Source organism: Motacilla alba, chromosome 22 (assembly GCF_015832195.1).
Source record: "Motacilla alba alba isolate MOTALB_02 chromosome 22, Motacilla_alba_V1.0_pri, whole genome shotgun sequence".
Classification (NCBI taxonomy): domain Eukaryota; kingdom Metazoa; phylum Chordata; class Aves; order Passeriformes; family Motacillidae; genus Motacilla; species Motacilla alba.
In genome coordinates, this window is record NC_052037.1 from 2,516,937 (window position 1) to 2,528,486 (window position 11,550).

Below are 11,550 nucleotides of genomic sequence, written 5' to 3' on the forward strand. Positions count from 1 at the left end.
TCGCCGCCCTCCTCGCCCCGGGCGATGCTCCGGCCGCTCTCCTCCTTCCCCCGGCCCGGGCCGGTGGCGGCGCGGAGGGGCAGGGGCGGTGCCGGGGCTCCGGCGCGGAGCGGACATGGCTGCCGGTGTCCGTAGTTGTTGTCCCGGGAGGATGCTCTGTCGGTGTCCGTCGTCGTTGTCCCGGGGGGATGCTCGCCCCGGTGTCCGTCTGGGGCATTTCCCGGGGGTTTCCGCCCTCCTCGTTCCCGGGAAGCACCGTGCGGGGTGCGGGGTGCTGTCTCCGTCGTTCTCCCCCGGGGGATGCTCCGGTCGGTGTCCTCCTTCCCCCGGCCCGGCGCTCAGGGAGCCCGGCTGGCTCTCCCCCTCCACATCCCGCCGCGAACCGGGACCGGGCGCAGAGGGGCGGGCGCCACTCTCACCCCCCTCCCAGCCGCACTCCCCGGGGGTGTCCCCGTCCCGCCCGGGGCACCGGGGCTGGGCTGGGGGCTGAGGGCGGTTCGGGGTCAGGGCAGGAATTGGGGCTGACTTTGGGAGCTGGGGCTGGAGTCAGGGCTGAATTTGGGATCGGGGCTGGGCTTAGGGTGTCCGTGCCCTCCCCCGAGCCACCAGAGACGGGGACGATGCTCCGGTGCTGCTGGGACGCGGCTTTGTTAGCAGGGAACACCCATGGGCAGCTCCTCCAGCGATCCCCTCCTGGCTGGAGAACCCACCGAGGACACCCAGAGCGGCTCAGGAGGGGCTTCCGAGCCAGGAAACCGGGCCACCGGGCGGCTCCTCCTCAGCGTGCCGTCCCGCGGCGCTCCGTGGCCGGCAGGAGCTGGCGCGGGTCAGCCACCTTGACCGTGAGGGAGCCCTGCGGGGGGACACGGGGCACTCAGGGCGCGCTCGGGGGCGGCAGCGGCGCGCTCGTGGGGCGGTGCTGACCGGGAAGAAGGAATGGAGCAGCAGGAGCAGCAGGAGCGCCGCCAGCCCCACGCCGAGCCACAGCAGGTAGCGCCAGCGGACGCCGTAGCGGATGAGGCGCAGCGGCGAGCGCAGCCACAGGAACGAGGACTTGGGGCGCCTGCGGGGACACCGGGCTCAGCCACCGCCTGTCCCCTGCCCGGTGGCCCCTCCCGGCTCGCCCCGGGCTCACCTGGGCTCGGGCAGCGTCGGGTGCTTGTTGGGCTCCTCCCGGCCCTTCCCCACCGGCCGCTCCTCGGCCTCCTGCGCCGACAGCAGCTCCAGGCTGAGCTCCAGCTTCCCCTGCGGGGCCCGGGGGGGGGCGGTTGGAGCTGTCCCTGCTGTCCCCCAGCCCCGTGTGGATGTCCCCAACCCGTCCCCAGCCTACCGAGAGCCGCCGGCGGCCGCCGTCCTCCTGCATGGTGCAGGGCCACCAGCCCCGCGCCCTCCTCCTGCGGAACAGGTTCAGGGGCGAGCGCCGCAGCGCCGGGGAGCGGCACCAGCGCCGGGAGAGCCGCCGGGAGAGCCGGGCCAGGGACAGCCAGGCCCGGGAGAGCCAAGCCCGGGAGAGCCGGGGCAGGCAGAGCCAGGCCCGGGAGAGCCAGGGCCAGGAGAAGCAGGGCAGGTCGGACTGTGACCCCAAAAACACTATAAAATTTAATAACTAGTAATAAATAATCAGTCCGAGCCTGGTTCGTGCTGTCAGATTTTGTTTTATTTTATTGATTTTCAGAGCCTGGGGGACTCTCGAGGGGTCTCCATCCGTCTCACACTGGGGGCACTGAAGCGAGGGGGTGGCGCTGTGCCCCCCATCTCCATTAATTGGGGGGGGTTCAGTTTGTTCCCCTCTCTATTAATTGTGGGGGGTCCAATGGTCCCTATTTCCCTTAATTAGGGGGGGTCGGGTGCCCCCCATCTCCATTAATTGGGGGGGGTCAGTTTGTTCCCCTCTCTATTAATTGAGGGGGGGTCCAATGGTCCCTATTTCCCTTAATTAGGGGGTGGCGCTGTGCCCCCCATCTCCATTAATTGGGGGGGGGGGGTCAGTTTGTTCCCCTCTCTATTAATTGAGGGGGGGTCCAATGGTCCCTATTTCCCTTAATTGGGGGGGGGGGTCCAGCGGGCCCCTTGTCCCTTAATTATGGGGGGTCGGGTGCCCCCCATTTCCATTAATTGGGGGGGGTCAGTTTGTTCCCCTCTCTATTAATTGAGGGGGGGTCCAATGGTCCCTATTTCCCTTAATTGGGGGGGGATCCAGCGGGGGGTCCCCTTGTCCCTTAATTAGGGGGGGGGGGTCGGGTGCCCCCCATCTCCATTAATTGGGGGGGGTCAGTTTGTTCCCCTCTCTATTAATTGAGGAAGTCCAATGGTTCCCACCCCCCTCCCTTAACTGGGGTGACCTCCCGAGAACCCCCCCCCCCCAGCCTGAGAGCAGCAGAAACACCCCCAGACCCATCTCCCGTTAAGGAGAGCACGGTCGGTCCCGGTTCTCCCGTTAAGGAGGGGCCGGTTGGTCCCGGTTCTCCCGTTAAGGAGAGCCCGGGTTGGTCCCGGTTCTCCCGTTAAGGAGGGGCCGGTTGGTCCCGGTTCTCCCGTTAAGGAGAGCCCGGGTTGGTCCCGGTTCTCCCGTTAAGGAGGGGCCGGTCGATCCCGGTTCTCCCGTTAAGGAGAGCCCGGTCCCGGTTCTCCCGTTAGTCCCGGTTCTCCCGTTAAGGAGAGCCCGGTCCCGGTCGATCCCGGTTCTCCCGTTAAGGAGAGCCCGGTCGGTCCCGGTTCTCCCGTTAAGGAGAGCCCGGGTTGGTCCCGGTTCTCCCGTTAAGGAGAGCCCGGTGGTCCCGGTCCTCCTCCGCCGCGGAGGGGCCGGTGCGGCCGCACCCCCGTCCTGTGCGGGGATGAACGGGGGGGGTCAGATCATCTCCCCCCGTTCCCGGGACGGGGGTGTCCTCGGTTACCGGGAACCGGGACCGTGCTCGCCCACTGTGGAGATAAGGGGGTGGGGGTGTGGGGGGGGGGGGGGGGGTCAGGCTCGGCGCGATCTCCGGTGGAGCGGAGAGCCCGGTGGGGTCTCCGCGCCCTTGCGGTTACGGTCCCTCGGCGTCCAGCGCTGCCATCCGCGGATGTCACCGCTGCGATCCCTCGGCGTCCAACGACGCGATCCTCCGTTGTCCCGCCGCCCCGGGGGTCTCCGGCCGCTCCAGTGTCACCGGGATCCTCGGGTGGCGGCCACCCCGTTCTGGGGGGCTCCAGTGGCCACCGGGATCCTCGGGTGGCGCCCGCCCCAGTGTGGGGGGCTCCAGTGGCCACCGGGATCCTCGGGTGGCGGCCGCCCAATTCTGGGGGGCTCCAGTGGCCACCGGGATCCTCGGGTGGCGGCCACCCCAGTGTGGGGGGCTCCAGTGGCCACCGGGATCCTCGGGTGGCGGCCGCCCAATTCTGGGGGGCTCCAGTGGCCACCGGGATCCTCGGGTGGCGGCCGCCCCAGTGTGGGGGGCTCCAGTGGCCACCGGGATCCTCGGGTGGCGGCCGCCCAATTCTGGGGGGCTCCAGTGGCCACCGGGATCCTCGGGTGGCGGCCACCCCAGTGTGGGGGGCTCCAGGGCCACCGGGATCCTCGGGTGCGGCCGCCCCGGGGTCTCGGCCCGGGCCCGGGCTCCGCTCCGCTCTCCGCCGCTCCCGGTCCCAAACTGGGTCCCCGCTGTCCCGCCGCCGCTTTATATACCCGGCCGGAGCCCCGGCCACGCGGCCGTCAGCCAATGGGAATCGAGAAACCAGCGTGGGGGCGGAGCAACCAGCGTTGCACATTGTGAGGAAACAGAGGGGAGGCGTGGCCAGAACGCAGCCGAGCGATCTGATTGGTCGGGGGGAGGCGGAGCGTTCCAAAAGGGGCGGGGCCAGGAGGGGGGTGTGAGGGCGGGGCGGGGGCGGGGCCGCGCTGCGATCGGGATTTGGGGAGGAATTCCCGAAGAGTTCCTGGAATGTTCTCGTTTTGGCACCTTTCTACCTGCGCTTCTTCCTGATGGAAAGGGATTATTGCAATCCTAAACTCGGGCCATTAAGTTCAATTTGCATTTTAATTTTCTGCGGCACCAGGAGGACACAGAATCCATCAATTCCACAAAATTCCGAATCATTTTTTATTCCCTTTTTCTACCTGTTACCTCCCAGCTTGTCAATAAAAAGTTGTTTTTTTTTCCCTTCCATCTCTTCATTTCTTCCTGATGGAAAGGGATTTTCGGAATCCTAAACTCAGCCCATTAAATTAAATTTTTATCTTCATTTTCTGCGGCACCAGGCGGACCCAGAATCCATCAATCCCATAAATTCCATAGGATTTTTTACCTCCTTTTTTTTCTACCTGTTGTCTCCCTGCTTGTTAATAAAAGGTTGTTATTTTTTCACTTCCATCTCTTCATTTCTTCCCGAGGGAAAGGGATAATTGCAATCCTAATCTCAGGCCATTAAGTTCAATTTGCATTTCAATTTTCTGCGACACCAGGAGGACCCAGAATCCATCAACTCCAGAGAATTCTTGACCTCCTTTTTCTACCTGTTCCCTGCCAGCTTGTCAATAATAAGTTGGTTTTTTTTCCCTTCCATCTCTTCATTTCTTCCTGATTAAAGGGATTTTTGGAATCCTAAACTCAGCCCATTGAGTCCAATTTTCCTTTCAATTTCCCCTGACCCCGGGATGGGGGCAGAACCCATAAATTCCATCGATTCCATGGAATTCCGTGACGTCACAGCATGCGGAATGATGGAACCGAGGCTCTCTTGTGACACAGCCGGCGTTCCACGCCCGGTGACACCCGGCGCAGCGTAGTGACAACGGAACCTCACAGCACCGGGGGGTCCCAGCCCCATGGGGAGGGGTCTCTGAGGGTCCCAGCCCCATTTCTGGGGTGCTTGGGTTTATGGGGAGGGGTCTCAGGCCAATTTCTGGGGGTCCCAGTCAATGAGGAGAGGTCTTCGAGGGTCCCAGTCCATGGGGAGGGGTCTCTGGGGGTCCCAGCCCCATTTCTGGGGGTCCCAGATCCATGGAGAGGGATCTCTGGGGTCCCAGCCCCATGGAGAGGGGGTCTCTGAGGGTCTCAGGCCCATTTCTGGTGGTCCCCGACCCACAGGGAGGGGTCTCTGATGGTCCCAGCCCCATGGGGAGGGGTCTCTGAGGGTCTCAGCCTCATTTCTGGGGGTCTCAGGCCATGGGGAGGGGTCTCTGAGGGTCCTTGTCCCATTTCTGGTGCTCCCAGCCCCATGGGGAGGGGGTCTCTGAGGGTCTCAGGCCCATTTCTGGGGGTCCCAGACCCATTTCTGGTGGTCCCAGTGCATGGGGAGGGGTCTCTGATGGTCCCAGGCCCATGGGGAGGGGTCTCTGAGGGTCCTTGTCCCATTTCTGGTGGTCTTAGACCCATGGGGAGGGGTCTCTGATGGTCCCAGGCCCATTTCTGGGGGTCCCAGTCAATGAGGAGAGGTCTCTGAGGGTCCCAGCCCATGGGGAGGGGTCTCTGGGGGGGTCTCAGGTCCATTTCTGGGGTGCTTGGGCTTATGGGGAGGGGTCTCTGAGGGTCCCAGCCCCATTTCTGGCAGTCCCAGTGCATGGGGAGGGGTCTCTGAGGGTCCTTGTCCCATTTCTGGGGGTCCCAGGCCATGGGGAGGGGTCTCTGAGGGTCCCAGGCCACGGGGAGGGGGTCTCTGGGGGTCCCAGGCCATGGGGAGGGGGTCGCTGGGGGTCCCAGCCCCACTTTTGGGGGGCTCTGTGTTTTGCATGGACGGCGAGTGATTCGCAGAGCCAACAGAGAGCAGCCACACCATTCCATGTTATTTTTGTCAATTTTTATTTTGTCCCTTACCTTCGGCCGGCCGGGGCGGTGGCCGAGCCCCTCCGGTTTGGGGGGGCCCGGCGCGGTCCCTCGGTGCCCCGGGGGTGTCTGTCCTTACCTTTGCTGAGCCGGGGGCGGTGGCAGACCCCCCACATCTGGGGGGGCTGCGGTGCTCTCCATCCCCTTACCTTGGGCAGCCCGGGGCGGTGGCCGAGTCCCCGATCCGGGAGCCCGGCGCGGTCCCTCGGTGCCCCGGCGGTTCCCGGTCCTTACCTTGGCTGAGCCGGGGGCGGTGCCGGTGCCGTTCGGACGGGCCGGTACCGAGAAGGCGGCGGCGAGAAGCGGCGCATCGGCGCATCCCCGTCCCTCCCAGCCTCCCCGTCCCTCCCAGCCTCCCCCCACGATCGCCCCGTGCCGGAGCACCGGGCTGGCGGCGCCGAGGACGCGGCCGGTGCCGGGGCTCCGGGTACTGCCGGAGCTCCGGGTTCCGAGAGCCCGGGCGGTGCCGGGGCTGGTGCCGGGCGGTGCCGGAGGCCCAGTGCTGGCGGTCCCGAAGGCTCGGTCGGAGCCAGGGCTCCGCCGCTGGGGGCTCCGCCCCTCCCGCTCCGCCGCCGAACCGAACTGGCCCGCAGCCCCCGCCGCCGCTTTATATATGCAGGCTCGACCCCGCCCCCCCTCAGTCGCAGCCAATGGGAGCCGAGTGCCAACAATGAGGGGCGGGGCGTAGAGCGTCTTGCTTTGTTGGGAAATAATGAGGGGCGGGGCTAGAGCGAGACGGAGCGATGTGATTGGCTGAAGGGGTTCCGGGAGGGGCGGGGCCTGGGCGCACGGAGCTCGGTCACCGGGAGCGCTCGGGGCCGGGGCCGGGGCCGGGGCATCGCCGCCCTCCTCGCCCCGGGCAATGCTCCGGCCGCTCTCCTCCTTCCCCCGGCCCGGGCCGGTGGCGGCGCGGAGGGGCAGGGACGGTGCCGGGGCTCCGGCGCGGAGAGGACATGGCTGCCGGTGTCCGTAGTTGTTGTCCCGGGAGGATGCTCTGTCGGTGTCCGTCTGGGGCATTTCCCGGGGATCTCCGCCCTCCTCGTTCCCGGGAAGCACCGTGCGGGGTGCGGGGTGCTGTCTCCGTCGTTCTCCCCCGGGGGATGCTCCGGTCGGTGTCCTCCTTCCCCCGGCCCGGCGCTCAGGGAGCCCGGCTGGCTCTCCCCCTCCACATCCCGCCGCGAACCGGGACCGGGCGCAGAGGGGCGGGCGCCGCTCTCACTCCCCCCTCCCAGCCGCACTCCCCGGGGGTGTCCCCGTCCCGCCCGGGGCACCGGGGCTGGGCTGGGGGCTGAGGACGGTTCGGGGTTAGGGCAGGAATTGGGGCTGACTTTGGGAGCTGGGGCTGGAGTCGGGGCTGAATTTGGGATCGGGGCTGGGCTTAGGGTGTCCGTGCCCTCCCCCGAGCCACCAGAGACGGGGACGATGCTCCGGTGCTGCTGGGACGCGGCTTTGTTAGCAGGGAACACCCATGGGCAGCTCCTCCAGCGATCCCCTCCTGGCTGGAGAACCCACCGAGGACACCCAGAGCGGCTCAGGACGGGGTTCCGAGCCAGGAAACCGGGCCACCGGGCGGCTCCTCCTCAGCGTGCCGTCCCGCGGCGCTCCGTGGCCGGCAGGAGCTGGCGCGGGTCAGCCACCTTGACCGTGAGGGAGCCCTGCGGGGGGACACGGGGCACTCAGGGCGCGCTCGGGGGCGGCAGCGGCGCGCTCGTGGGGCGGTGCTGACCGGGAAGAAGGAATGGAGCAGCAGGAGCAGCAGGAGCGCCGCCAGCCCCACGCCGAGCCACAGCAGGTAGCGCCAGCGGACGCCGTAGCGGATGAGGCGCAGCGGCGAGCGCAGCCACAGGAACGAGGACTTGGGGCGCCTGCGGGGACACCGGGCTCAGCCACCGCCTGTCCCCTGCCCGGTGGCCCCTCCCGGCTCGCCCCGGGCTCACCTGGGCTCGGGCAGCGTCGGGTGCTTGTTGGGCTCCTCCCGGCCCTTCCCCACCGGCCGCTCCTCGGCCTCCTGCGCCGACAGCAGCTCCAGGCTGAGCTCCAGCTTCCCCTGCGGGGCCCGGGGGGGCGGTTGGAGCTGTCCCTGCTGTCCCCCAGCCCCGTGTGGATGTCCCCAACCCGTCCCCAGCCTACCGAGAGCCGCCGGCGGCCGCCGTCCTCCTGCATGGTGCAGGGCCACCAGCCCCGCGCCCTCCTCCTGCGGAACAGGTTCAGGGGCGAGCGCCGCAGCGCCGGGGAGCGGCACCAGCGCCGGGAGAGCCGCCGGGAGAGCCGGGCCAGGGACAGCCAGGCCCGGGAGAGCCAAGCCCGGGAGAACCGGGGCAGGCAGAGCCAGGCCCGGGAGAGCCAGGGCCAGGAGAAGCAGGGCAGGTCGGACTGTGACCCCAAAAACACTATAAAATTTAATAACTAGTAATAAATAATCAGTCCGAGCCTGGTTCGTGCTGTCAGATTTTGTTTTATTTTATTGATTTTCAGAGCCTGGGGGACTCTCGAGGGGTCTCCATCCGTCTCACACTGGGGGCACTGAAGCGAGGGGGTGGCGCTGTGCCCCCCATCTCCATTAATTGGGGGGGGTTCAGTTTGTTCCCCTCTCTATTAATTGAGGGGGGGTCCAATGGTCCCTATTTCCCTTAATGGGGGGGGGGTCCAGCGGGCCCCTTGTCCCTTAATTAGGGGGGGTCGGGTGCCCCCCATCTCCATTAATTGGGGGGGTTCAGTTTGTTCCCCTCTCTATTAATTGAGGGGGGGTCCAATGGTCCCTATTTCCCTTAATTGGGGGGGGGTCCAGCGGGCCCCTTGTCCCTTAATTAGGGGGGTCGGGTGCCCCCCATCTCCATTAATTGGGGGGGGTCAGTTTGTTCCCCTCTCTATTAATTGAGGGGGGGTCCAATGGTTCCCACCCCCCTCCCTTAACTGGGGTGACCTCCCGAGAACCCCCCCCAGCCTGAGAGCAGCAGAAACACCCCCAGACCCATCTCCCGTTAAGGAGAGCACGGTCGGTCCCGGTTCTCCCGTTAAGGAGGGGCCGGTCGGTCCCGGTTCTCCCGTTAAGGAGAGCCCGGTCGATCCCGGTTCTCCCGTTAAGGAGAGCCCGGGTTGGTCCCGGTTCTCCCGTTAAGGAGAGCCCGGTCGATCCCGGTTCTCCCGTTAAGGAGAGCCCGGGTTGGTCCCGGTTCTCCCGTTAAGGAGAGCCCGGGTTGGTCCCGGTTCTCCCGTTAAGGAGAGCCCGGGTTGGTCCCGGTTCTCCCGTTAAGGAGAGCCCGGTCGATCCCGGTTCTCCCGTTAAGGAGAGCCCGGTGGTCCCGGTCCTCCTCCGCCGCGGAGGGGCCGGTGCGGCCGCACCCCCGTCCTGTGCGGGGATGAACGGGGGGGGTCAAATCATCTCCCCCCGTTCCCGGGACGGGGGTGTCCTCGGTTACCGGGAACCGGGACCGTGCTCGCCCACTGTGGAGATAAGGGGGTGGGGGTGTGGGGGGGGGGGGGGGGTCAGGCGCGGCGCGATCTCCGGTGGAGCGGAGAGCCCGGTGGGGTCTCCGCGCCCTTGCGGTTACGGTCCCTCGGCGTCCAGCGCTGCCATCCGCGGATGTCACCGCTGCGATCCCTCGGCGTCCAACGACGCGATCCTCCGTTGTCCCGCCGCCCCGGGGGTCTCCGGCCGCTCCAGTGTCACCGGGATCCTCGGGTGGCGCCCACCCCAGTGTGGGGGGCTCCAGTGGCCACCGGGATCCTCGGGTGGCACCCACCCCAGTGTGGGGGGCTCCAGTGGCCACCGGGATCCTCGGGTGGCGGCCGCCCCAGTGTGGGGGGCTCCAGTGGCCACCGGGATCCTCGGGTGGCGGCCGCCCAATTCTGGGGGGCTCCAGTAGGCCACCGGGATCCTCGGGTGGCAGCCGCCCAATTCTGGGGGGCTCCAGTGGCCACCGGGATCCTCGGGTGGCGGCCGCCCAATTCTGGGGGGCTCCAGTGGCCACCGGGATCCTCGGGTGGCGGCCACCCCAGCGTGGGGGGCTCCAGTGGCCACCGGGATCCTCGGGTGGCGGCCACCCCGTTCTGGGGGGCTCCAGTGGCCACCGGGATCCTCGGGTGGCAGCCACCCCAGTGTGGGGGGCTCCAGTGGCCACCGGGATCCTCGGGTGGCGCCCACCCCAGTGTGGGGGGCTCCAGGGCCACCGGGATCCTCGGGTGGCGCCCACCCCAGTGTGGGGGGCTCCAGTGGCCACCGGGATCCTCGGGTGGCGGCCGCCCAATTCTGGGGGGCTCCAGGGCCACCGGGATCCTCGGGTGCGGCCGCCCCGGGGTCTCGGCCCGGGCCCGGGCTCCGCTCCGCTCTCCGCCGCTCCCGGTCCCAAACTGGGTCCCCGCTGTCCCGCCGCCCCTTTATATACCCGGCCGGAGCCCCGGCCACGCGGCCCTCAGCCAATGGGAATCGAGAAACCAGCGTGGGGGCGGAGCAACCAGCGTTGCACATTGTGAGTAAACAGAGGGGAGGCGTGGCCAGAACGCAGCCGAGCGATCTGATTGGTCGGGAGGCGGTGCGTTCCAAAAGGGGCGGCGCCAGGAGGGGTGTGAGGGCGGGGCGGGGGCGGGGCCGCGCTGCGATCGGGATTTGGGGAGGATTGCCCGAAGAGTTCCTGGAATGTTCTCGTTTTGGCACCTTCCTACCTGCGCTTCTTCCTGATGGAAAGGGATTATTGCAATCCTAAACTCGGGCCATTAAGTTCAATTTGCATTTTAATTTTCTGCGGCACCAGGAGGACCCAGAATCCATCAATTCCACAAAATTCCGAATCATTTTTTATTCCCTTTTTCTACCTGTTCCCTCCCAGCTTGTCAATAAAACGTTGTTATTTTTTCTCTTCCATCTCTTCATTTCTTCCTGATGGAAAGGGATTTTCAGAATCCTAAACTCAGCCCATTAAATTAAATTTTTATCTTCATTTTCTGCAGCACCAGGCGGACCCAGAATCCATCAATTCCATAAATTCCATAGGATTTTTTACCTCCTTTTTTTTCTACCTGTTGTCTCCCAGCTTGTTAATAAAAGGTTGTTATTTTTTCAATTCCATCTCTTCATTTCTTCCCGAGGGAAAGGGATAATTGCAATCCTAATCTCAGGCCATTAAGTTCAATTTGCATTTCAATTTTCTGCGACACCAGGAGGACCCAGAATCCATCAACTCCAGAGAATTCTTGACCTCCTTTTTCTACCTGTTCCCTGCCAGCTTGTCAATAATAAGTTGGTTTTTTTCCCTTCCATCTCTTCATTTCTTCCTGATTAAAGGGATTTTTGGAATCCTCTGCCCATTAAGTCAAATTTTCCTTTCAATTTCCCCTGACCCCGGGATGGGGGCAGAACCCATAAATTCCATCGATTCCATGGAATTCCGTGACGTCACAGCATGCGGAATGATGGAACCGAGGCTCTCTTGTGACACAGCCGGCGTTCCACGCCCGGTGGCACCCGGGGCAGCGTCGTGACAACGGAACCTCACGGCACCGGGGGGGTCCCAGCCCCATGGGGAGGGGTCTCTGAGTGTCCCAGCCCCATTTCTGGGGTGCTTGGGTTTATGGGGAGGGGTCTCAGGCCAATTTCTGGGGGGTCCCAGTCAATGAGGAGAGGTCTCTGAGGGTCCCAGTCCATGGGGAGGGGTCTCTGGGGGTCCCAGCCCCATTTCTGGTGGTCCCACTCCATGGGGAGGGGTTTCTGAGGGTCCTTGTCCCATTTCTGGTGGTCTCTGACCCACAGGGAGAG

General features: G+C 65.5%; 2 protein-coding genes across 2 annotated transcripts; one reads left to right on the forward strand and one right to left on the reverse strand.

The window, feature by feature from the left end:
- The first annotated feature begins 1,361 nt into the window (after positions 1–1,361).
- Positions 1,362–3,850, forward strand: LOC119710771 (collagen alpha-1(II) chain-like). Its single transcript, XM_038160171.1, has 3 exons — positions 1,362–1,575; positions 2,933–3,503; positions 3,553–3,850. The coding sequence occupies exons 1-3, from the start codon at positions 1,362–1,364 to the stop codon at positions 3,848–3,850; spliced, it is 1,083 nt and encodes a 360-aa protein (XP_038016099.1).
- A 3,164-nt stretch (positions 3,851–7,014) lies between these two features.
- LOC119710772 lies at positions 7,015–9,375 on the reverse strand. The gene is made up of 4 exons (XM_038160172.1): positions 9,350–9,375; positions 9,218–9,242; positions 7,736–7,992; positions 7,015–7,663 (listed from the first exon to the last, which is right to left on the reverse strand). Exons 1-4 carry the CDS (start codon positions 9,373–9,375, stop codon positions 7,330–7,332), a joined length of 642 nt encoding a protein of 213 aa, XP_038016100.1. The 3' UTR covers positions 7,015–7,329.
- Positions 9,376–11,550: the final 2,175 nt, after the last annotated feature.

Excerpts from the sequence above, each read along its gene's own strand:
- LOC119710771 (XM_038160171.1), top strand. The coding sequence starts at position 1,362 with ATGGTGCAGGGCCACCAGCCCCGCGCCCTCCTCCTGCGGAACAGGTTC. Across the intron at positions 1,576-2,932 it reads GAAGCAGGGCAGGTCGGACT|GGGGTGGGGGTGTGGGGGGG; the intron begins GTGACCCCAAAA and ends TGTGGAGATAAG. Across the intron at positions 3,504-3,552 it reads CTCCAGTGGCCACCGGGATC|CTCGGGTGCGGCCGCCCCGG; the intron begins CTCGGGTGGCGG and ends GCCACCGGGATC.
- LOC119710772 (XM_038160172.1), bottom strand. The coding sequence starts at position 9,375 with ATGGCAGCGCTGGACGCCGAGGGACC. Across the intron at positions 9,243-9,349 it reads GCGCTGGACGCCGAGGGACC|TGGGCGAGCACGGTCCCGGT; the intron begins GTAACCGCAAGG and ends TTATCTCCACAG. Across the intron at positions 7,993-9,217 it reads GAGCACGGTCCCGGTTCCCG|GAGGAGGGCGCGGGGCTGGT; the intron begins GTAACCGAGGAC and ends CCTGTTCCGCAG.